The sequence below is a fragment of the Aulostomus chinensis genome, chromosome 22, assembly GCF_037954235.1.
Source record: "Aulostomus chinensis isolate RoL2024-O1b breed Wild chromosome 22, RoL_Achi_v1.0, whole genome shotgun sequence".
Classification (NCBI taxonomy): domain Eukaryota; kingdom Metazoa; phylum Chordata; class Actinopteri; order Syngnathiformes; family Aulostomidae; genus Aulostomus; species Aulostomus chinensis.
In genome coordinates this window covers 6,616,983-6,641,933 of record NC_141341.1, presented here as the reverse complement: position 1 = coordinate 6,641,933, position 24,951 = coordinate 6,616,983, and the positions used below count along the sequence as shown (strand labels likewise).

The window sequence follows — 24,951 nt, the reverse complement described above, 5'->3', positions numbered from 1 at the left end:
AATGACACGATTGTGGTGGCACCGCCACTGCAAGACAGTTCTAGATGTGTGGAGTTGGCATGTTCTCCCTGTGTCTGGATGGGTTCTCCCTGGCGACTACTGCTTCCTCCTGCACACCATAAACCTGGTGTGAGTGCGAGTGGTTGTCTCTCTCTACATGAGGCCCTGCAATGAACTGGCAGCCTGTTCAGGATGTACCCCCCCACACCCCTCCCCCAACCTGAAACAGGTTCAGCAGTTGATGATGGATAGACAGACTTTTGACTCCACCCTTTCATTTTATCAGTCATTCTGCTGTTCCATCCTCAGAATAATGTCCAGAATGGCAGCAGCGCTGTTGTAAAAAAAAACAAAACTGTACACTGCAGGACTTTTTCGCAGCAGCCATATTGACATGAGATTGCAGGTAAACACAGGTGTGGTCAATAATGTTAATCATAGTCCCATTCCTCTTAGTGTCACAGTCATTCACCAGTATGTGTGATAACAAGGTGCAGCTAAATGGAACAGGGCCATAATCAAAGTTATTATTTAGACCACTAATTGTGTTTGACAGATTAAACCAACTGTAGGGGGAAAAAAGGGAACCATAATGATGATTTTATCAACTATTCATTTTATGTTTTTTTCCATACAGAGTAGTTAAAATAGCCAACATTGTACGGTCTCATGTACATTGTTGCACTGAAACATATTCAACACATTTTTATATAAATTTAGAGTACATTTCACTTGTTGTTGGGGGACCTTTGTCAGAATTCAATAAGACAAACAGCAACAGCAAACACCCAAATTCTAGCCCATGTATCCGTCCTCGAAGCGTCAAGCTAATTTAAATGTTAGGAATTTCTTCACCCTTAAAAATGAGGGAATGTCTGAGACATTAAAAGCCACGTCATCCATCATGGAAAAGCTGCTGTTGACATCTGATACGAACGCCTCGGTTGTGAAGTGTAGAGTTTTAACTACCGGGTCAAAGTTAAGCCAGCGTACAGACACTAATGATGATGATGATGATGATGATGATGGTGAAGCCTTCAGGTACAGATACGTCCCCCCCATCCCCCCAGAAAGGACCCGCTCAGACCCACAGCGTCTCGTCTATTTTTAGCCTGGTTGTCTGAGGCTGCCCCGCTGCCTGTGAGGTACACGTCCCTCGGCCCCCGGGAGATACTGCAGCACTGAGTCATGGTGCTGGTCTCTGCTCGCCGCGCGGCTCTCAGGTTCACCGTGTTGCTTAATTAGGACTTCCCAGAAGAGTCCCGGTCCTGTGCGCAGCTGAGTGACGGGGTGGGGATTCGAGGTCCGCACGACACGGCACAAAGCGACGAAACCATCCCGGATTATTAACAACCACAACACAACACACCGACAGACATTCACTGCCGACCAGAGGAGGGAGGTAAGAAGTTTTAATCATGCCATTTCAATCTGTACTCTGGTGTGTTTACGGAGTGGGCGGTGTGTGTGTGTGTGGGGGGGGGGGGGGTCTGCGCAAAAAAAAAAAAAAAAAAATCTTCCTTCAAACAGCGCACTGTACCGAACTGGAGCCATTAGCCCCTCCAGTATTAACTTTTCCTTCTGGATAAAGTGGGATAGTGTCGCAGGGCTGGTGATGCCCGGCGTTTGAGGCTGAGTGCTGCTGAGGTCCTGACAGCCCGCCAGAGTCATGTCATCTTTTATTTTGGTGCGTCAGTGTCGATGAGCAGCTGCGTGTGCGTTAACGTTCCAGATATTTTTGCGTCTCAAAGCTCATTCTTGGCCTCAGAATCAGCAGACGGCACCGCAATCTCGGGCTGGAGGTCCATTTAAAGATGAAGGTCGTGTGATATGATTGAAAGGTCCCGAACAGCCCGTGAAGAATCTGGATGTAACTGCGACACTACAGTCAAATGTTCCACAGGGGGATGAGAGCGTTTTCACCGGTTGCTATAGCAACCTGAAGTTTGAAAGTTCCCAATAGCTTCGTAGTCGATGAGTTTTAACGTCAGTAGCCTGTATCGAGTGTATCATCTGCATAGATTACTACTTAATATTCAGAATTCAGTTAGAGTTCTCAGATGTATACTTTAAGTAGTATTTTTTTCCCCCAATGGTCATTTAACAACAGAATCCAAATCCCATGTGTGTTGTTATTTTTGTTTTTGTAGAGGAGACAAATCGTATGACTATTTTATGTAGACCAAGTCAGCGTCGCCATGGGTTCCCTCCACCTAAACTAAATGGGATTTTCGTGATGGATTTTGGGTGATTGTCGAAATTAACAAAGGTTTTGGGGGACTTAAACGTTTTGTTCAGCAACATAGTCTTTGAAAAGGGACACCGTTTTTATGATTTTCTTCATGTAAATGCAATCATAAATAGGTGTGAAGTCTGGCTATGTTTGAATGTGAATGCAGACGCATGACTTCAGCATCGCCAAAATAAAGACTGCACTTCTGTCTTCAGCGGGATGAAGTTTAATGTCTGCAGCAGCCTCGTTCAGCCAGTTGTTAGCAAGCGCAGTTTTTAAGACACATAAAAAGCTTTGATATTTATGAGTCTGGTACTTACAGATGCATTTTAAGTCATTGAACAGAACGTTGAAAAGTCTGAAGCTTGTGCTTTAACTGCAGGTTTTATTTTGGGTATTTAATTTAAAACTTTCTAAATCCAGTGACTTTGGGATAAGGGAAGTGGACGTTCAACAATGCGAACTTATTTCTGAGTTTTGGGACTAATTTCCCTTCCTGAATCAGTACAAGCTGTTCATTAGACTTTCATCAACAGCTCATACTGGTGAAGTCAGCACTCCCTGCGGTGTTGACTGCGGCAGTATAAACACTAAGCCAATAAAACATGCATTGGCTAAAATGTGAACATCTACTTTATCCCTACAAGGCTCAGAATACAGCACACTAGCCCATATCAAGACTTACATTAGCATATAGCTCATAGCAGCAAGCGCCAGGCCCCGTCCCAATATAGACCCAAATATCAGATACCAGGGCGGAGAGTTCAGGAGACACATGCCGGTCAGAGTAATATCTTTCCACTGCTTTCTCAGCTGTTGGTTGGGGTCTGGGGTCTTAATGTGGTAGAAGTCGAGGCCCACCTGTCTGCAGGAACAGAGTGAGGAGTGTGTAACACAGCCACGTCTGCTTAACACAGCTGCTATGAAACTCTAGGCAGTTGAATTAAATTTAATATTTTATGGTTTTGTGGTACTTAAAGTTTCCCTCCTGTCAAAAGAAAAAGAAAAAAGATTTACTTCTCATTCCCACAGTCAAACGTTTGAATTTCACAGCATTGAATGCTGCACGTGCATAGTTTTAATCCAAAAGACTGTTGTCACCTTCATCGGTGACAGCGTATACTTTCTTCATGGTCAGTGAAAATCTAATTTAAAGAGGCAGTCCTACAAGGAGGATTGTTGACTTCACAAATGTTTTAGGAGCTAATCCTGATCCAAAAATTAATCAGACATAAATATTGTGTGGAATTTTGAAAGCTCCCAGATCCCAGACAGTGGGAATCAACTCTGAAGAGAAGTAGGAGCCAATCAAAAATGTTTGAAAGGAACTGTATAGGGCTGTAAGGTTTGTTTAGGATTTTAATGTGGTAATTATCGTTATCTTCCTCTAAAACTGTGTTGACACACATTATAGTACTGGGAGAATGCATTTTTGTATAACTAATATGTGTAGAGGGGATCTTGTAAGGTATTTTTTTACAAAGTCAAACATATTTTTTTATAAGATGGGTTGAGCCCACTTTGGTTCCCATTGAGTTTCTGTGGTGGGATGAATATATTAAGTTTATAAAGGCAAAGAGAGTCTTTGGACAGCTTGTTGCATTGCCATGGAGAGTTTGGCAGCCCCACAATAGAACGAGTGCAGACGCTGTCTGTGTCTGCCTCATGGCTCTCAAGCTTATTATTATTGACACAGACAGTGACAAATAAACTGATGTGGACTTAAGTAAAGAAAGTGGTTGACTGTATTTTTCCCCCCATTGAATGTATCATAAGATACTGTAGTGTATATATAGTTTAGCTATAGTTTGTGCTGTGGTCCCACATGAGCTGAGGTAAACTGTGATACGTGAGTAAAAACGAGCGATAAATCCTTCATAAAACATCAAATTATACACATACGCTCACAGACTGATAGACATCTTGCTTTAAGACAGTGAACCTGAGACAGTGTTGCCTCAGGTCTGGCCTGATCTGTCCTTTATCCAGCTCTCCAGGGTTCAGGTCTTGACCAAAAGTGCTGTTGTAACCCAGAAATAGCAGCTGAGGCCTGTGACAGGCATCTGGCACCGCTGAGAGAACTCTCCAGAGAGGTGACGAGATGACGTCCATCAGGCCATGTTTGCCGCTCACAGCATATAATCACTAGACATAATTCACAAAGATTACAGCCTGGAGGCGCATTCCAGTCTGCGTTGTTGCCATATTAATGCAGAGGCTCATGGTGTTTTTATACTATGTTGTGTAAAGCAAATAAACAATCTCTCATCCTCTGATTGTGTGTTGGACACATGGGTAGCAGGTGTCAGATTAGGAAGTCTGTGTTACCTTGCAGTAATGTGCAAACAGACACCTTGCATAAACATGCCATCGATTGCCGGATTGAGTTCCACTTTGTTGACCTGTAAATATTGGAAACAAGCCGGAGTTGCTTCATGATGAGACATGTGGCTGGTCAGTGCTCAGGAAGGAGATACAACACGGTGTGTGCCGCTGTCTCCAATGTATTTTTGTGGTGTCCAGGTACAGTTAAAGATTTGTTTCTCCCTCTTTTGTAGTTCATTCTAGTGTACATGTTTGTGTCAGCATCTATTCTTGAGTGTCTTATTTTTAACACTTGTATTAAGATATATAAGTTTCGAGGTGAGTCATGAAGGGGAGTCTACCTGCCATCATCAACACATCCAGTAGGACAATCATGATTCCATTTTTAGGAAAGACAGGAATAGGACACCAAAGTTGTCCTTTGTGCTTGAAAATGTACATTATGTAGATACCCAAACAACATGCCATAATTTGCTATGTGTTAGCCTTCTGTTATCAAGGGCATTAGTCTCAGTTAGCTATGTATTAGCCTTTTTGTCAGCAAATTAGCCTCAATTAGCTAGGGTTAGCGTTATTTATCAGTGTCCTGGCCTCAGTTTGTTATTTGTTAGCCTTTGTTATTTGTGTATTAGCCTCGGTTAGCAGCATGCTAGCCTCTGTTATTTGTGTATTAGCCTCGGTTAGCTATGTATTAGCCTTTGTTATTTGTGGAGTAGCCTCTGTTAGCTTTGAGTCAGCCCTTGTTGTCAGCAAATTAGCCTCAGTTAGCTATGATTAGCCTTTGCTATTCGTGTATTAGCCCCGGTTAGCCATGTGTTAGCCTTTCTTATTTGTGTAGTTGCCTCGGTTAGCAGCGTGTTGGACTTTATCAATGTGCTAGCTACGATTAGCTATTAGCCTTAGTTGGATGTATCTTAGCCTTTGACATTGTATGAGCAATTGACAGTGCTTTAGCAACAAGCCATTTGGTGAGCCTCAGGCAGGGTTTTAACCTCTGTAACTGTCTGTTTGCCTTTCACTAAGAAAAAAACAAAGAAGTACATCAGTGGCTCTATGTCGGTTATACCAAATGATGGCTTGTTAACCCCAGGGTGTGTGGCTACATGGAGTATTTCTTTTTTTTATAGGTTGTGTTTTAAATAGCAATTGAGCATAAAAAAAACTAGACATACTTACAAACTTTTTAATGGCCAGCAGGGGGCAGCCCCACTGAAAGCAAGAACAAGCTGGATCGTATAGAACCCTATGAGAGAATAAGCTTACTTCACACTTGATTTATTACCTCAGTAAACATTTAATGTTAATTTCTGGTTTCATTCTTCTTCAGAACAGCACGATATTCATTTTGCAACTTGTGCTCATTATGGGCTGAATCAGGGACGGAGCGTTCCACTCCAGCTCCACCCTCTTGCACAACTTTGGTCACCCCTGTTCACAAAACCAAAAATGGCCAAAAAACTTAATTTAGATTCCCTCTCTGCTTCATATGAACACTGCAGTAACAGAAGCAGGGCGAGGATGTGAAATGGTGATCATTCACTCTTTAGCACTCAGTCCTGATCTCTGACCTTCTTGTTGAGACTGAAAATAAACAAAATAATAAAAACTAAAGATGAGATCAGGGATTATGCTAATATTCAAACACTTTACAGTAAGGCACTGATTTTCCTCTTCACATCTCACAAAACGTTTTTTGTTTTTATTTTTTTATTTTTTTTTACAGGTTTGTCGCCATGGAAGGTTTAATGGAGCGGCTGGAGCGGGCGGTGACTCGCCTGGAGCAAATGTCCACGACGTCCAGTGGCATGGCTAATGGGGACTGTGTCAATGGTCTGAATGGAGGCAAGTCTGTGCTTTGATAAAACTTGGCTCAGATGTTTGGGATGCTGGAATAAGACAGCTTGATTCCATTGTAGGGCATTGGAACATTAATAGTGATTCCTCCATGTGTTCCCAGGTCTGGCTCAATGTGTGGAGGCCTTCGATGTGCTACTGAGAGGCCCAGTGATGGACTACTTGAACCAAAGCCGAGCCATTGGAAGTGAGGTGGAGAAACATGTAAGGGCCCATCCCCAAAAATTAAGACTACGAAGTCTCCTCATTTCACTGAAATACTTGTTGGTGGTTCAAACACACCTGTCCGCACACACGCGATTCAGTGGTGTATTCAGTGAGTGTATGCCCCAGTTGTTGCAGCAGATGTAACCAGCTGCTGTTGTCATAATCCACAGTCAGGAGGCAGGTTTTTTTCAGGCTGGTGCTGATGAAAACTATCAATCATGAATGAACTCTGAGGCCTCGCAGCTTTGTTTTAATCTAAGTTGGCTTTACTTTCATCTCAAACAGTTCAGACACCTCTCGTGTTTGTAGAGATTGATTTTTTTTAAATTTTTTGTCTTAACAGCTTGATATCTAGAGTATATCATCTTCCTGAAGAGACTTTCGTCCTGCAGTGTGGAAGCTGCAAGTGGAAAAGGAAATGTAGGACTGTGTCACAAAAACTTCCTATCATGCAGATGCTATTTTAACAGTTTGGTTACCATGGTAATTAAGTTAAGATCGAATTCAGAGAGAACCAAATGAGAGAAAGTCTTATGGGTTATAGATAGCTTGACAAGATGAGGTGCAAAATTAGGATTGGTTGCTAGGTAACAGACACCAGGATTCCCGAACCTGATAAGATAGGATGAAGTAAGGTAAGATAGGATTCCTAAAGTTGTTCAGGATTTGCTTCGGTCATACCAAATTTGGAATAGTCCTTTCTTACACTCTTTTCATACCTTGCTTTCTGTAATTTTTCCCCTGAGGAGAAACTTGCACTGTCCTTCTGTCACAACCTTTATTTCACAGGAGAAAGATTTATAAACAAACAGGATTGTCCCTGTCCCGATCCCAGTTAGATAAGTTTTGTAAGTCTGAAGTTGAATGGTGTTTTGTGTGTGTGTGTGTGTGTGTGTGTGCGTGTGTGTGTGTGTGTGTGCGTGTGCGTGTGTGTGTATCTTGCTCAGGACACATTCTCTAAAAACAGATAGACCGTATGTGTCCTGCCCTCAAGCAAAGCCATGGATGGGACCACAATTTAACTTTGAACTTGTATTGATATATCAAACTGCCAGTGGAGCACCTTTTCCTATTTAGCGATGATTCCACACTCCCTCCAGTGCTCTAAGTGTGTTCTGCAGTAAGCCAGTTGGCAGTACTAGCCATGTTATGTCCTTGGAACAGATCCAAAACAATAGGGAGGGCTCCCAAACAGAGGAGTAAAGGCTGTCAGAAATAAATCAAAGTGAAATGTAGAGAACGGTTGCTTGTATTTCTCACTGTGAGGCTTGAAAGAGTGTCTCTATCTCTGTCTCCCATCACTGAGCAGAGAGAGGAGGAGGGGATGTGTGTGAGGGAGGGCCAGAGGTACTTACTTTAGGTTCGGGCAGCTCCTTTTATGGATAAAGCCTCCTTGGTGGTTCCCTTGGCCCGCAACTGGAGGTCTCCTCGCTAAAACACACAGGACATGGCTGACTGGAAACAAACCTGAGTGTGTGTGTGTGTGTGTGTGTGTGTGTGTGTGTGTGTGTGTGTGTGTGTGTGTGTATGTGTTAAACCCTATATGTCAATGATAATGGTTCCAGTGCACTGATCATGATGCCCTATGTACTGTGCATATAGTCATGTACTTGTATGGTCATCCTAATCCTAATAAATCTAATTGAACCTTTTGGGATCAACAGGCGGAGATGGTGAACAAAGCCCTGCAGACTCAAAGGATTTTCCTCAAAATGGCCACCACACATCAGGAACCTGCACAGGTACAACAGCAGATAATGAAGCCATCAACACTGTGACATCATTGGGTATCAACATTTTCCACGTGTTATCTGTAATGATTATTGTAGTGAATCAGCCCTGTTTTATCTGCATAGGAAACGGCTCTCCTTCCATGGAGTTCGCCATGTTGCATCGACTATAGCCCAGAATAAACAAAGCAGCTTCTTCATGTTTTAGTTCGCTGCTGCTTGATACCTTCATTTACCTGTCAGTGTCATGTGTCAGTTTGGCGAGCTTGCTTAGGCCGTGGTCAGTAGTTTAAAACTGTGTCCTGCACAAGATGTGATATCATCCACTCTAGATAGAAAAAAGAGAAGCTTACTGGCACACTTCAGAAAGGTCTGACATGTTTCTCATGAATGACCCAAACAAAACTGTACTTGTTGATACTCTCTATTTAACTCCGTGGACATGGAAAGATGGTGCACTTGTTTTAATTTATGGCAATGACAGTGAACCACACAAACCAGGTCATTGCCTTTCTTCCTCTACCACCTCCAAGCCAAGCCATCCTTCATATAAAGGGCACAAAAACACAATACAGCACATACCAGCTGCTGGTGGAGTAGGGTGTTGCATTATGGTATTGTGGCTTAGCCTTTTGCCCACAAAAATTTTAGGCAATAATGACTTTCAGGGTGGCGGCACGGTGGTGCAGTGTTTAGCACCGTCGCCTCACAGAAAGAAGGTTCTGGGTTCAAGTCCCGGCTCGGGCACGGGATCTTTCTATGTGAGTCTGCATGTTCTCCCCGTGCCTGCGTGGGTTCTCTCTGGTACTCCGGCTTCTTCCCACCATCCAAACACATGCAATTTGGGACGAGGCTGATTGATACTCTAAATTGACTGAATGGTTGTTTGTCTCTATAAATTGGCCCTGCAATGGACTGGTGACCTGTCCAGGGTGAACCCCGCCTCTTGCCCGTAGCCGCTGGGATAGGCTCCAGCCCCCCTGCGACCCTTAACAGGAATAAGCGGAAGACAATGGACAATGGGTGGACTTTCAGGGTAAAAGTCATTCAGTTTAATTCAGCAGGGTCTGGTACAACTGAAGTAAAAGTGACGTGTGACTCCATGCAATCGTCATGACCGGCAGACGCTGCTGAATTCTCCTTATAATTAGACGCAAATGGGGCCAAAACTTTAATGTAGCTGGCTTAGAGAGACATGAATTGTATCATGGTCCCATGTGTCTGTCTGCGTCCTCCCCTCCTGTGTTCCCCAGCAGGCCGGCCTGTTCACAGAGGGATTATGCTGCTGCTCAACTAAGAAAACGCTACTACAACACATTCCCAGCATGTTCATGTATAGAGAAAAGAAGGGTGGGGGGAACTGTGGGAGCCGATATGATATCATCCCATTGGCCCTCTGTGTTTTTTGTGTGTGTGTGTGTGTGTGTGTGTGTGTGTGTGTGTGTGTGTGTGTGTGTTTGTGTGTGTGTGTGTGTGTGTGTGTTTCCACAGAGCCCACCAGGAAGTAATCACTCCCTATCTGTCAGGTCACTGTTTGAGAAGCGGTGAAAAGAGTGTTCAGTGATGGTCAAACATGGAACCAAAGACAAAGTGAGAGTGACTGAGCCAAGAGAGGAGGTGGTGGGGTGGGAGAAAACAGATATGAGGAGAAAGGGGATTAAGTTTAGTTTCACTGTTGGCCAAAAGGTAGTTTCAAATTGCCAGACATCCCTCCATTGAAACGCCTGGCTTTTCTGAAAGTCAATCATGAGCATAGAGGATGGTGCCAACTCCAGGATGCAGAGTCATGATTCCTTACAAAACATTGTTCTATTCAGGAAACTAATTTATTCATGTTCAGTCTCATATACACTAAAAACCTTAACCGAAAGAACCAAACAGACCTTCGTCATTGATTAAAGTGTCTATTAAAACATGTCATTTTCTGCTTGTAGTTTGCTACTAGCTAGCTTGCTCAGAGGTTGCTGTTGTTTCATGAGGCCAGTGGGACTTAATAATGGCATGACTAGCCAATGGCAAGCTATGTTGTTTTAGTAAACTGGACTATCCAAAAGGGCGGCACGGTGGTGCGGTGCTTAGCACTGTGGCCTCACAGCAAGAAGGTTCTGGTTTGAGCCCTGGCTCAGGCATGGGATCTTTCTGTGTGGAGTCTTCTTGTTCTCCCTGTGCCTGCGTGGGTTCTCTCTGGTACTCCGGCTTCCTCCCACAGTCCAGAGACATCAAGAGGGGACGAGGTTAATCCAGACTCTAAATTGGCTGTAGGCGTGGCTGTGAGTGTGAATGGTTGCCTGTCTATATGTGTTGGCCCTGTCCAGGGTGAACCCCGCCTCTTGCCCAATGTCAGCTTGGATAGACTCCAGCCCCCCCCCCCCCCCCATCATCCCATAATGGATAAGCGATACAGAAAATGGATGGATGGATGGATAAAGGATTGAAATGAGGACTTTATTGTGACAAGACTGATGTCTGACATGACTCGGAACTTATGTCACGTCATGTCCTGTTTCACTGCATTGTACAACTTTGAATATTTCATTTTGGTTACTAACCATATGCACTGATTGGATTTTATGTCATCTACAGCTGGAGGTTTTAGAGCAAACTTAAAAATGTCTGACTGGACAGATTTTCTATGTCTGAGCCAAGTGTCTTAAACCTGCATTCTATCTAATGGCCAGCAGGGTGCGACTCCACTGGTTGCAGAGTCAAATTTGTCTTTGAAAATTGATTTATTAGGTCAGGAAATATATATTTTTTAAGGATATCTGGTTGTAATGGCTGTATTTTTGAGTGTTCTTTAATACAGCATGACATCCATGAGTAGAGTATGATTCCATTGAGAGTTAATTGATAATAAACAAGCAGGTCATGTTTTTAGGGCAGAGCCGATGAGTCACTGTCAGGGCAGGCTGAATTAGAATATAGAGAACTCCTTAAAGCTCCCGTACTAGCTCCAGTGCTCGTTGCAAAACATGAAAATGGCGATGACCACATCGCGAGCCAATGGGTGATGGGACATGTGTCTAATTAAACTATATTACAGACTTAATATTTCATATTTGTTTGACTGTTCTAACACTGTTGTTTTATTAAGCTCCTGTTTATGCAGCAGATCTTTCAGAACAAATCGTCACAAACACATTTTAAAAGGTATTTTCAAGCTAGGAAACTTCTCAAGGTTGAAAAACAGATTGTAGTTTGTGACCATCTCATGATGAAGTTGTTCCATATACAAGTGTATCTGGACTCTTGAGATTTTGTTTCCCTCTTCTCTGTTCCTTGGAAGCAGATGAAGTTGTGCCAAAAATCACTTCTGCTTAGAAAACACAGATGGTATCAACATGCTGTCAAATTTCTTTGGAGAGCTGTGGCAGCTGATTAACAACAACAAAAAAAATTTACCCCCCCCCCCCCCGATAAAGTTCTGAGATTCCATAAAAGTGTAGAACCCAGATGCTATAATACTCATGATCGGATTGAAGAAAATGCAGTGAGCCTCACTTGTGGAAGTGAGGCTCACTCGCGACCTCAGGTCTCTATATACAGTCAGGATGACCCAACCCCCATTTGTCTTACCCACACACAGAGCTTACAATCTGCTGGCCTTTCTCTCCAGAGCAGCGCTGTTGTGGTCCCTGACTTTTTATGGGCATGTTCTATATTTGAGCCTGTTGTCAGTGTGTGTGTGTGTGTGTGTGCGTGTGTGCGTGTGCGTGTGTTTGAGAGAAAGAGTGTCTTTCTCATGTGATCTATCTGTGTTTGTCTGGGTTGCTGGCCGTTCACACACAGTGTTAAAAACCCTCTGACAGCTGTTCTTCCATTGTCGCCCTCCTCTCTTCTATCTTTGATCCAGTGCTTGTATAGGAAGTCAAGGCACGGACACCGTGCTGTTGTAATACACTGAGCTCATTCGCCGCCATTCGTATAATGTGATCCGACGCTTTTGATCCCTCTGCCGGCTCATTCTCTCTTTGTCTGTATTCATCACGTATACAGGGCACATCTCTACCTTGGCTGACCTTTTACCAATAGCAAAGACTCCACATTTGCATTGACAGTAATATACTTCATTCTCTGCACCTCATTACACTCGTGAATAGAGGTTGAAATGATGACCTACCTTGCTGTTTTGAATAATTTTCCTCTGCTTATTTGAAGGATTTGTTGTACTTAGTTTACACCTGAGTAAGCAGTCACATCTCGGTTCCTCCTGCTGTGGACTGAAGGAGTGTGTTTGGCTCAGATTCTGATTTTTATCAAGTTTTTTTACGGGTAAAATGTGTTCAGTTCCGGGGGAGAGTTTCCCTGTTTTATTATTTTCTCAGGCTACGTCGCATTTTCACTGTAAATGGAGCTACATAAACCCTTTTATCCGTTACTATTATGTTTGGGACCTTCCATACATCAATGGCACCAGTCACGCCCACCACAAGAGCCAAAATGTGCAGAGCAGCCCTGTAGCAGTAACAAGATAATCTGAGTACGGGGTGATTTATGTACCACTTACTTGTGAATACAAGTAGAAAGGAAATGTAATCAATCAGATGATGGTTTCCCATCATTGAATGGATAGAGTTTATAATTAGCACTGTCAGACTGCTGCTTTTGGGCTCTGACATGAAAGGATTGTTGCTCTCCTGAGGCATGCTGCCTCTTCTGCAGGTTGCCTTGTACGACAGAAAACCTTTGCTGATATATCCAGCAGTTGGCTTTCGAATTCATTTATGCTGATACCATCAAGCCAAGTGCTGGCCTGTATTTCTGTATTCCCTCTAGTGTCAGTCTGTTACTCATCCAGCCAGTATGGGAAGGAATGCAAGACTCAACTGTCTTACATGGGACAGCTCTGTAATTAACAGAATGGGTGGTGTACTAAAACTCCTCAAGACCTAAGCCAATCCCTGCATCTGCCATCTTCTGATTAACTAACAAGTTAAAATTGATTCACTCCCCAGCCAGCAACATTTCTGGTGGAAACCCCTGATGGCGCCTTTGTTCCTCCACACTGTCCCAGAGTCACAAGTGGCAGTGACGAAGCAAAGATTCTGCCGTTTTGGAACATCGTTGAAACATAATGGATCCTGAAAGATTGAAACTGAATGTTGTGACTATGAATCTCTTTTTACATGAGTTCCTCACTAACCTACATTACGTCCCAGCAAACACTGTAGGCTCCATCCCAAATTGTTGTGGTGTGGATGGGTGCAGATATCACTTCAAAGCAGCTCACAGGCCGATATTAGCTGAGAATAAAAGCAGCTGGAGGAGCAGAGAAAGGGCCGTCTGTCCTTCAGCTTATGGAGATCATGTGCATCTCATTCGGGGAAGAATTTGTTAGGGAAGAGTTTACCTCTGTTTTATTGCTTCTTTGCATGCAACAATAGAATTACACAGTCACCTCTGTATGCACCCCTCACATCATGGGACTCCAAACAGATACTATAGCAACGCGAGTGTGAGAGATGTCTTGTCATTCTTACACAAACCAACATCTTATCAGCCATAATAGTTTACCATGTCATTTACTTGACAATGGAAGAAAACTGCAGGGTGTTCGCTTTAAATAACCTTCAGAATAAGGCTCATAAGTATTAGCCGCTTCACATAGCAGTCGCTCCGCTGCAGATCAGAATAAGAAAGCTGCAGTTCACCAAGGAAACACTGTGTTCCTGCATCGAAGTGTGTTTGATAGGTAAACTGTAAACACTGGAGGAGCGGTATGCCTTACAAGGCCAGAGGGATCTCCCCATGAACCGAGGAATGTTTATAGGAAGGGGGAGCTGGGAGACCAACTATACTGTAGCTGAGATCTGGAAGTTCCAATGGAAAAAAGCTCTGGCTTATAAAATTAGTTTCTGTCCTGCATGTAGTCTCGTTTAGGAATTATTGGCTGGCACAGAGAGCTTGCTGAGTATGGGCGGCAGGGGAATGGAACTCGGGTTATGAAATCAAAACTATCTGAGACGTTGGATTTTTAAAACAACTTCTTAGCTATTTGTGATTTGATTTTTAATCCAAAAGTGTTTCCACCAAACCTTGTTGCGCTTGTACAGCATTGAGTTTACTTCAATATACTGCTACGGCAGGTGGCTGATGTGTCTTGTAAGAATTCAATAAACTAGAAACTCAGAAAAGTACACAGCCACGGTGTGTGCCTGTCACGGATATAACGTGGGGTGACAGTGAGCTTGATCTTCGACCTTGACATTTGTGCCAAATTTAAAGAAATTCTCCCGAGGTGTGACTGAGATATCCTGTAAACAAAATGGGACGGAGCACAAAAACACAATGGCTCCTGTCTATGGGGAATGCATGAAAATAAGTTATTTTATACATTGATTTGGTAAACTGAGGCGTACTCTTTATTTCCAGTCCAGTGCTCACATCCGGTACTGCTTTGAGTCATGGAGGTTATGGAAAAAGGAAAAAACAAACAAAGAAAAACAACACTAAATCTTGCAGTATGTGACAAACTTTTAATTTCCATTCGCTGCTCCAATGGCTCATCTTCTTTGTCTGCTTCCTCTTCCAGACGGAGCTTCGTGACCTGCTGAAGCCGATTTCTGATCACATCCAGGAGATCCAGAGCTTCCGGGAGCGAAACCGCGGCAGCATCCTCTTTAACCACCTTTCAGCTGTCAGCGAGAGTATCCCCGCCCTGGGCTGGGTGGCTGTGGTGAGGCCACATAATGGATATATACAAACACTCACTCTCTTCATCAAGGGTAGCACAGTGGAGGACATCATAACAGAGTAGAAGACCTTAAACAATGATACATGATCCTACACTGAAGTCGATGGAATCTCTAAACCAGATAATCATAAAGCAATAAATGCTTCATTCATGAGTTGATGATAGACTGATGCACACTATGTCTGTTTAAAACCATTTAAAGTAAAAACAACTAGAGGTATGAGTTTAAAATCCCTTGTTTTGTTGCCATGTTACAGACGATATAATTTACATTAACCTTGACATCTTAAACAAAAACCTCTTGTTGAGGCTCTGTTCAGTATAGGTTGCTGTCAGGACCCGTTTATCTACAAACACATCAGAGTTTTAGGTTCAAGATTCCACCAGGACGTCTTTCTACTCCCAGAAGAAGGCAGGTTCAGTCTTTACCTCACACTGTTTCCAATAAAATCCACCCCTCAGAACCAGAAGCCGGGTCCCTATGTGAAAGAGATGAACGACGCCGCCACCTTCTACACCAACCGCGTGCTGAAGGACTACAAGGAAACGTAAATATGATGACAAAACTGACACAGCTTGATGTTCTCAAGGTTCGGCAGCTATCAAGGTCATTGTGAAAGTAGGAAAATGTGAGTGGCTCCGGTGGAGGTTCTGTTGGACCTCTGACGTTCATATGGAGTGACCGTAAAGGAAAAAAATGATTTATGTTTCTTTAAATCGGAAACATGAACGCCACAAGATGCTGGCGTGTACAAGGGTTCAAGCATTGTCCTGATGTCAGATAAAACCACCTTAGTTAGTGAGTGTAGAGTCATCAGCATTACTACGGTTTGTCAAATCTGCTTAAATTTGTAATATTTAGCTGACTGAATCGCTCAACATGCAAATTAACAGACACGTGCAGTGACTTTGTTTTTACAAACGCTACAACATCTCCTGCATGCATGAAAATGTAGCTCTAAACTACTGGATCGTCACCTTCTTGATGTTCTTCCTCTCTAGTTCTCTCTCCCCTTTGCTCGCTCCTTTCTTATTCTCCCCTCCGCCACCCTCTCTGTTTGTTCTCCCAGTGACAGACGCCACATTGACTGGGTGCGCTCCTATCTGTCAATCTGGACTGAGATGCAGTCGTTCATCAAACAGCACCACACCACCGGACTGGTCTGGAGCAAGAGTGTGAGTGTAACACTTTGACAGCTGTATAATCCGTGTCTTGTGATTTGTTACATCTTTTTTTATTGTTCATCATATTTAAGCAAACGTCCTGTGAGGAAAAAAAAATGGGAGAATTGATTATGCTGATTATGCGATTACGCTTCTCCTCATTTTTTATTGAACCTTTGCCTAAAAACAAGAAATCCCCCTGTAACATTTGTTTACTATCCTGGCAGATTTCCGCTCAGTTTCCATTCACAGGCCTTTCTATATCAGAGCTCAAATTAACTCTTCCATTTGCGTACACTTCCATTTTTAGTTATGGTGCAGCCGGTTACATAAACTCTGCAGCGGAGAGCATGAATGAACCACTGAACTTCTTCATGGAGCTCACAAAGCCTCCGTCACTCACTTCTGTTTATGGATGTCTGCTCAGCGATTCCTGTCTTCTGCGTGCTCACCAGATCCCAGGGATTACGATGACTCAAAACCACATCTAGCAATGAACACTTGACCTCTTTTTCTCACTGGATAGATTTGATTCTATAATCATGTGTGGAAGGCTGACTGAAACATTTTTGCATCTAAAACTCATCTAACATCTAATACAGGTGTGCTGTAAATTAAAGCGGTAGCTTAGCATAAAGACTGGGAAATATTTGGTTTGGACTTGAGTTTGTGAAAAGAAAGGCCTCGGCCAAGAAATAATTTTATGTTGTTCTGGATTCTGTGCCGATTCATTAAATGAGATATGATTTGTTCAGAACAGCCTTTTAGAGTTGCTGAATTTATGATAACCCCAGGCTAGCTGTTACCCAACAAGACTTCGGAAAAATACATGAAATTGCTGTTAAAAATGACCACATCCTCTTTGCATGGCATCTGTTAAAATTACATGCCAGCACAAGGGAGGGAAAGCGATTCAGATCTTTTTTTGTTGATGACAGAGAAACAAATTTTGACAGTGTGATGCTAAAGGTGGCTTTGAATGTGATTTTGCAGTTTAGAAGCTTATTTTGTCTTCACTCACTGACAGCAGCTGCATGACTTTTTTCGGTGGTGCCACCATGTTACGTACCACCACAGCGCAATGCCGTGTTAAAAGTTCAGCGACATAGTTTCCGTACGATCGCTCTGTACCAGTCTTTATGCTAGGCGAAGCTAACTGTCCCCTGGCCATCATATTTGAGGGCCAGGTTTGAAAGTGGTGTCGGTATTCTTTAAACTCCAAAATGAGTCATTTAAAACCTCAAGCGGAACTAATGTTCAACAAATGTGCTCACATGTGTTTTTCCTGCACGGAGAAACTTGAGAGGCTGCAGTAGCTGTGTGTGTCAGCTGTCGCCCCTGCTGTCAGACAACGGAGCGCGAGTGAGGGATGATGTGTGTGCGTACAAGGGCAGGAGTGTGTGGTACTAACAGGTGGTCCTCAGGGTTTACTTGAATGGAGGTTTTCTTCATAGAAGAACCCCGACAAAGAGCCTGTATCCACACACACAGTCGACATCGTAACCTAAACTGCAGGACTGGTGGCCCCTCAATGCAGCAGTCATCTGCAGCACACACCAGGCTTTAGTGACACACTCATTCTCCACTCAGCTTCAAATATTCGTTACAGCTGTCAACCTCATTTAGGCTCTTTTAGGCAATTTATGGAGGTGTCTAATCGCTTAAATGCATTTTAGATATTTTCTCTACAAAATGATGTAGGTCTATGACAGTTATTTTAGGTAGCAGTTAATTGGAGGGTTCTGTTCTCCAAATGCTTAACAAAAAAGGACATTTATTCATTAATAATCATATAAGATTAACAAATCAGCAACTTTTCAATATCTTAATCCTATTAAATCTGAACTATTGACTTGAAAATCACTGTGGTGATTAATGGATTATAAAGTAGATTCATTTTATTTCGTTTGCCTTCATTAATCATTTTAATTGAGTTTAGTAGTAGGAAATGAAACATACATGAAAACGTAAAAGTGCTCATGTAGCAGCTGACCCAAGCTACAGATATTAACTGTTCAGCAGTGATATGTAGTCAATTAGTGTCAGCAGTTCAACCCTCTCGACCGCTGTGACGAGTGTGTGTGGTTGTATATCTCTGGTAGTCATGCAAGTTTGTGTGTTTGTGTGTCATTGTCTGTAAATGACACAGCGCGGCCGAGCTGACGCTGCTATGGGTTTTAATTGCAGCAGCGACACACAGATACCCAGATGAATCCAGCAAATACTTGGGCTGCATGCTTGTGTATTTCTGGCCCAGTATACACTCGTTCCACGGCCCGAGTCTGGCTCATCCACAGCACCAGCAGTAGACCGAAAGTAAAGTTAGAAGAAATGTAGAAATGTTTTCAGAGCTGCGTCCGTCGGCAGTATGAATATTGACTGAGTTCTGACTGTTGAAACAGTGGATTTGACAATAATGTGCTTCCTTTCAAATACCTTTTCTGCCAAATACTCCTCAAAAGCAAAAGGTTTTGGTTTAAAACAAAAAAATCTGCGTGTCGAATGTCTGGTTCATTTATTGCAAGCTTTTTTTGTTATCATGCCATAACTCATACATCATTTTGATCACAGAGACTTCAACGTAGCGAGAAATACGGTTTAGTGCTTCGCTTAAGGTTTTTCTCACTCAGGCAGGAAACTACAGTTGTGGTGCTCGTGCAAGACATTTTTTTAAAATCCAATTTTACCAAATTGTGACCTGTAGACGTGTATTCTCTTATGATGAGCAGGGGACACGGGGCAGTTGGCCTTGAGCCAGAGGGGCACTAAAACTGCTCTCTTTGAACAGTCTCCTAAAATACTCTGCCAAAAATATATTGGGAATCATCTCGTCCACGGTCAGAAGCAAGAAGCAAGACACACAGCGGGCCTGCATACGTGGATTAAGACAAGAGATTTCAAAGTGTTCTATTTGATGATGTGACCTCTCACACTTTTTTCAGAAATCGCATTCTCTTGGTTTTTTTTTCTTTTTCTTTTGAGATCCCAAGAATGTCTACCGACATTTTGAGGATGTATGCACAGTATAACACAAAGAAAAAAAACCAAAAAACATCCAAAACATTTCCTTCAGATGAAAAGTTTCAGCCATAGTGAAATATTTTGATGAGAATTCCTCCTGTGTTTTCATGTTCCTTCAAAGTGTGTCCTAGTTAGCACTGACACTCAGAGGTTTAGGATGGTTTTAACCTCTTGGTAACGACAGGAAGAGAAGTGAGCAGTGAAACCACATCATCTCACCACTTCTGATGTGTTCTAAAAGTCAAAAGTTCTTCTTGCAACAGAAACTCTGTTGCATCTCTCAAAATCAACCCAAAGCAAAATCATCTGCCACAAACTTCAACAGATTTCGAATGCAATACTCCCCCTAATGGAGATAGCTGTTACTGCATCCACAAAACATCTGAAATTTATGTTTTCTCTCATGAAAAAGTACAACTTTACAATAAAGCTGCATTACTAGCAGTTACTTAATGCTTAGTTACAGACAAAAATGCTGATGGTTAACTTTTAATGAAGTTCTTTGAGACCTAGCCCAACCCCCCCATCCCTCCCTCACCCAATTTTTCATCAGTCTTTGCTTTTAATAGTAAACATGAAAAACATTAGGACACATCAGTTAACTAACAGTTAACAAAGCATGAAGTAACCATTACTGATGTACCCTTGAATATAAAGTGTGACCAAATACACAGACATGAACTGGTTCTATCCTCATCCCACAGGGCCCCATCGCCCCTCCCTCTCTCTTTGAGGCCCCCTCTGTTCCCTGCCCCCCTCCTCCTCCTCCACCTCCTCCTCCTCCAGGCCCTCCTCCAGTCTTCACGGACGATGAGCCCCAGGCCGGTGGAGCAGCAGCCCAGCACTCTGCACTGTTCGCCCAGCTGAACCAGGGCTTGGACATCACTAAAGGTGGGTTCATTGGTGGACTTGTGAAAACAAGGGAATATCCTCATGTCCACACATGACATGGATGTTGATGGATGGCTGTCCACACTGAGTCTTATCTCCGGTGGGTGAGGTCGGGCTGGTGGGGGACTAAGATCTAATTCCTCTCATATGTCTGTAGGTCTGAAGCACATCTCAGACAACCAGAAGACCCATAAGAACCCGAATCTGCGCTCCAAAGCATCCCCAACCAAAAGCAGCAGCAGCAGTGGCTCTGTGAAATCAGCTCCCAGAACAGCTGCCCAGAAAAGACCCCCTCTGCTGGAGCTGGAGGGGAAGAAATGGAGGGTGGTATGTGAAATGTTTGCTGCCCCTCTCAGGAATTAGAATTATAACAAAAGGATCATTCTGAAATGAAATACCTGAGGTGAATTTTGCAGGGATTGTCTGAACTTTTGTTTGCGGCCGTATCCATCCCGATTCCCTCCCACGCACATTTACAGAACGTGAACTTGCCTCTTTTTTGTAGGAAAACTTTGAGCAGAAACACGACCTGGTGATTGAGGAGACGGAGCTCAAACAAGTGGTGTATGTCTTCCGTTGTAACAACTCCACCTTGCAGGTCAAAGGAAAGATTAACTCCATCATCGTAGGTGAGCTGCCTGCAGCAGGGGGTGGGGGGATTTATGGGTTACTCATAGCTGAACAGATCTGGTACCATGAATTTCAAGTGCATAGTTCAGCACTTGAAATATCAGGTTCTAATACTGTGTGTGTTGGCGCCCTTCAGATGACTGTAAGAAGCTGGGTCTGGTTTTTGAGAACGTCGTCGGGATCGTGGAGATCATCAACTCCAAGGCCATTCAGTTACAGGCGAGCAAAACATTTCCACGTTACGCTGGATTCAAATTTTCTAATGTGATAAATCAATTTGGTATCTTAATAGCAGGTAAGCACTGGTGTCATCGTTGTGTCAACAACAACAACGTCAGGTGTCAACGACTTTGTCTCTCTTCACAACTACTAATGGCTACATGTGTGCGTGGTTAGGTGTTAGGCTCAGTTCCCACCATTTCCATCAACAAAACAGAGGGCTGCCAGGTCTACCTGAGTAAGGACTCCTTGAACTGTGACATCGTGAGTGCCAAGAGCTCTGAGATGAACATCCTGATTCCACAAGGAGACGACGACTACGTGAGTCAACCCTTAATCACGGGGATGGATTTGTTGTGTCGCAGCTGCGTTAACAGGAATCGTTCCGTTTACAGAAAGAGTTCCCGGTTCACGAGCAGTTCAAGACCGTGTGGGATGGATCCAAACTGGTGACAGAACCCACTGAGATTGCAGGGTGAACGATGCTTTGCCATCACCACCACCACCACCACCACCACCAATGCCACCTTTGGAATTTCAGAGATAGAGAAGGGATTTTACAAACAGGAACTGCAATGAATTTTCTATGGGTCAGGTCATTGTTGCTGTATTTGTTTCCAACGCAAAGTCTCTCGAGCACTTTAGGAGAAGCTGATTGTTGCAAACCAGTCAGCGAGTCAATTATGCAGATAACACTTCCACCAAAACACAGTAAATATTTGATCTCAGGTTTTGAGCAGCACAAACCCAGTAGATTAGCTCTCCCCCACATTTCTCTGCCATCGAAAAAGGCATTTATGTAAGAATATGTAACCACTGAAACACAGCATCCTCAGATTAATCCAAATGCTGCTCGAGCACCACAATAAGGACTGCTACTGTAAGAGTGAGTGATAAACCACTGCAGAAGGAAAAAACAAAGATATTCAGTGACCAAGCAATCAACCGTACAGGAGAGTTTGGTATTTTTTCTGTCTGTTAAGTGTATCTTTGGTATTGGGCTCCAACTGACTGTTAGTCATTTTTACAATTAATCTTTATGTCCATGACAGTGTCAGGAAATGTTTTAAAGAACCCTTGATGACAAATTCAAACAGCTTCTTTTGTTCCAAACCCAAAGACCGTTCCTCGCTATGTTTAACCAGCAAATGTTTGGACATTTTTACTTGGAAAATGACTGAAATAAATGTATTATCAGAGTAGCCGGTAATCAGTTTTATTTCAGTCCAGTCAAGTTTTCATCGCAACTCTTCTGAAGTGCATCTTTTTCAGTGTCATGTAGTACATTTAACCCTAAATTGTTGTGACACTTATAGCAATATTAATATTTCACATCGACGGCAGATGTCACTAACAACGCTGCGTATGAAGGAATTATTCAGCTCTGATAAATCTCAAACACTGGGCACAGGACATCAGCTGATTAAAATTAGTATCTCAGTATGTACCAGCACCACATTACTGTAGTATGCCTTTAAACAACACTAGTGCTTTTCAAAACTTTTAATGTACATGAAAACAATTTGACGTTACTGTGTATCATTTTTCAGAATAAAATCAAAACCTTCAATTCTGCTCGTCTGTGTTCTTTGATGAAAGAAGCTGAAGGACCGAGGCAACAAAGAGGAATAAAAATTGGACAAAAAAACCCCAAAACAAACGTTCAGAAACATTTAGAAGATTAACAGATGGAGAAAAACGATCACGGAGAAGAACGTCAGATTTACAGTAGCCAATGAATCGGTTTTCAACTGGAGATGATGTCACCAACGCCTGCCTGGAAGAACTGCAGCTTTACTGTTAAAGTAAAGTCCAGGTTTCAGTGTTTGATCACCACGTTTCCTTGAGAGTCCTGAGTAAAGAGAATCTCCTCATCATATTCATCCTCCTCCTCAACCAAACGTTTATAGGTACAGTTTCTTCTCGTGTTGCTCTGATCTTTAAGTGGACTCCTGGCCCGCAGACCACGGTGAGCTATCACCTTGAAGCCTTCAGAGTCCTGCGTGAACAAACTGGCCAGGCTGTCCTCTTCCTCTACGACTTGCTGATGCGTTCCTGTTTTCTTCAGGGAGGAGCTCCTCTGTTTGGCCCACCTGAACTGTGAGTTGAGGGTGTTTTCTCTGTCAGCCTTGGTCCTCGGGCGTACCGCTGTATGCTTCACAGGTGACGTAGCTGCAGTTTCTGTCCATTTATGACTGAAAAGAGCTCTTAGATGAGAGACAGGTGAGCGTCTGCTTGGGGAAAAAGATGCACATGACCTGTTTTCTTTCTCATAATTGATCTGAGGTGAGTGTTTAGGAGATTTCTGAGTGGAGGTTTTCCCTTCCGCGTCCATATGAAAAACAAAGGCCTCCTCACTTTGAAGACTGTTCAGGACACTTTGCTCTGAGTCATGTGAGTGCTCAGCTGCATTCTGGTTAATCGGCTTAAATTCCACATCCCAATCTTGGCTACAATTGAACAGTGGGTCCTGACTCCACACCAGTGGAAAAGCTTGACTGTAGCCCAGCACTGATGAGGTTTCTATGAGCATTCGCTTTCTCTCTGGTGGATAAGTCTCCTCAGATTGCTCTTCTCTGACTTTGCTGAACACACTTTGAGGTAACTGGCACGTTTCATGCTGCTCTTGCCACACTGCTGCTTCCGTCTCACGCCTCCCCTCATCAACACTAATATGCTGTTGATCCTCTGATGTAAAAAACTCCACATCATGTCTCCGTTTTGCACCTGATGCTAACGGCTTGGTTGAGGTAGATGATGAGGTGGATTCTACTGAATCAGCATTGGGTGCTTCAGATGAAGACATCTTCTTGAGAACTGTTTTTTTTTTTTTTTTTAAAGAATAAGAAAGCATAGAGTTAATAAAATCTGCGGGAATTAACATATTAAAGCATATAAGCCAGCTTCAAATCATTTTTGATAAACTAGAACACCCTCTTGGCCGACTGATGGACACTTACTTCTGCGTTGAGATTCAAAGAAGGTCGATATACAGCTCTGTTTGGTCTTAGGCATTTCTAGTTTGGTCTGAGTGAAGTTGAGCGCCACAGCCAGACTGTAGCCTCCACCTTTAGCAAGCGGGTTGAGCAGCTTAGATATCGGACGAGCAGTTCTTTTCTAAAACAAACAATCTTAGTGAGAGATGTGGATTGATAATACTGTAAAAGGTTACGAGTTATACATATACAAGTTGATTCCATTAAATAATTGTTGAAAATTGAGCGCTGAACCTGGCGTTTCACATCTGAGATGAATACTGATTTCCACAAGTACCTGTTTGGCCTTTTGTTTTAGTTGCACAGTGTCCAGCCACACACCACATTCCTCTTGAGCAGAGGCTTGCAGCCCTGACTGGGAGGTCATTATGACAGAAATGGAAAAAGGAGCTGCAATAAATCATATAAAACATTAGCGTTTGAGCTGTGACAACAAATCTTTGTAAATGAAGCAAACAACTCTTCAAAAGCAATATACTCCGATAACGAAACTTCAGTATGTACGGTTTTGGTATTCGTGACCGTTTGCAGTGACTTCCCTCGATTGTTTGTTTTTTACACACTTCATATAATGACTGATTAAGTTAATGGGTATGGCATAAAACTAGCAGCTAGCCAAAAGCTAATTTTAGGTAACGTTATAACTGAGTATTCATCGTTGAATCGATTTTGTTATCCTTTTATCTCAAAAGAAATAAAACCCATTTTAACTGACCTCACAAAGACTAAGATGAATATCCTCCCGTCTCACTAAGTAACACGTAGTTATTTTGTTCAGATGTACTTCAGCCTGTTACCTGTTTGAGTCTGGCGCCTCGATGATGGGATGCCTATATATAGTGACTGAGTGGAATTGTTTTTTGAAAAGTGTGGTCAAGACGTTCCAAAAAAATATTAAAAAATCCCTCTATTATTCTAACTCGACAATTTGAGTTTCGCTTCACATAGAAATTTAAAATAAACTCTCAATATGCGGGTTTGAATTGT

The 24,951-nt window shown here is 42.8% G+C and overlaps 2 protein-coding genes across 3 annotated transcripts; one reads left to right on the top strand and one right to left on the bottom strand.

Moving 5' to 3' along the window:
* The first annotated feature begins 1,036 nt into the window (after positions 1 to 1,036).
* Positions 1,037 to 22,538, top strand: cap2 (cyclase associated actin cytoskeleton regulatory protein 2). 2 transcript variants are annotated; one of them, XM_086192878.1, is made up of 13 exons: positions 1,037 to 1,402; positions 6,282 to 6,400; positions 6,516 to 6,616; positions 8,284 to 8,361; positions 14,882 to 15,025; positions 15,506 to 15,591; positions 16,114 to 16,219; positions 19,933 to 20,119; positions 20,277 to 20,446; positions 20,625 to 20,748; positions 20,886 to 20,968; positions 21,146 to 21,289; positions 21,364 to 22,538. In XM_086192878.1, the coding sequence occupies exons 2-13, from the start codon at positions 6,292 to 6,294 to the stop codon at positions 21,445 to 21,447; spliced, it is 1,416 nt and encodes a 471-aa protein (XP_086049004.1). In that variant the 5' UTR covers positions 1,037 to 1,402; positions 6,282 to 6,291; the 3' UTR covers positions 21,448 to 22,538. The 2 variants fall into 2 exon arrangements, with proteins under 2 accessions (XP_086049004.1, XP_086049006.1); XM_086192880.1 differs by lacking the exon at positions 1,037 to 1,402 and adding an exon at positions 4,620 to 4,756.
* Positions 22,457 to 24,789, bottom strand: aunip (aurora kinase A and ninein interacting protein). Its single transcript, XM_086192881.1, has 4 exons — positions 24,680 to 24,789; positions 24,242 to 24,354; positions 23,929 to 24,085; positions 22,457 to 23,785 (listed from the first exon to the last, which is right to left on the bottom strand). The coding sequence occupies exons 2-4, from the start codon at positions 24,329 to 24,331 to the stop codon at positions 22,788 to 22,790; spliced, it is 1,245 nt and encodes a 414-aa protein (XP_086049007.1). The 5' UTR covers positions 24,332 to 24,354; positions 24,680 to 24,789; the 3' UTR covers positions 22,457 to 22,787.
* Between the last annotated feature and the right edge of the window lie 162 nt (positions 24,790 to 24,951).

Coding starts and splice junctions, on each gene's coding strand:
- cap2 (XM_086192878.1), top strand. CDS start 6,292: ATGGAAGGTTTAATGGAGCGGCTGGAGCGGGCGGTGACTCGCCTGGAG. Junction 6,401..6,515: donor TGTCAATGGTCTGAATGGAG/GCAAGTCTGTGC, acceptor ATGTGTTCCCAG/GTCTGGCTCAATGTGTGGAG. Junction 15,592..16,113: donor CTGAAGGACTACAAGGAAAC/GTAAATATGATG, acceptor TTGTTCTCCCAG/TGACAGACGCCACATTGACT.
- aunip (XM_086192881.1), bottom strand. CDS start 24,331: ATGACCTCCCAGTCAGGGCTGCAAGCCTCTGCTCAAGAGGAATGTGGT. Junction 24,086..24,241: donor TAAAACAAAAGGCCAAACAG/GTACTTGTGGAA, acceptor TGTTTGTTTTAG/AAAAGAACTGCTCGTCCGAT. Junction 23,786..23,928: donor CTTTGAATCTCAACGCAGAA/GTAAGTGTCCAT, acceptor AAAAAAAAACAG/TTCTCAAGAAGATGTCTTCA.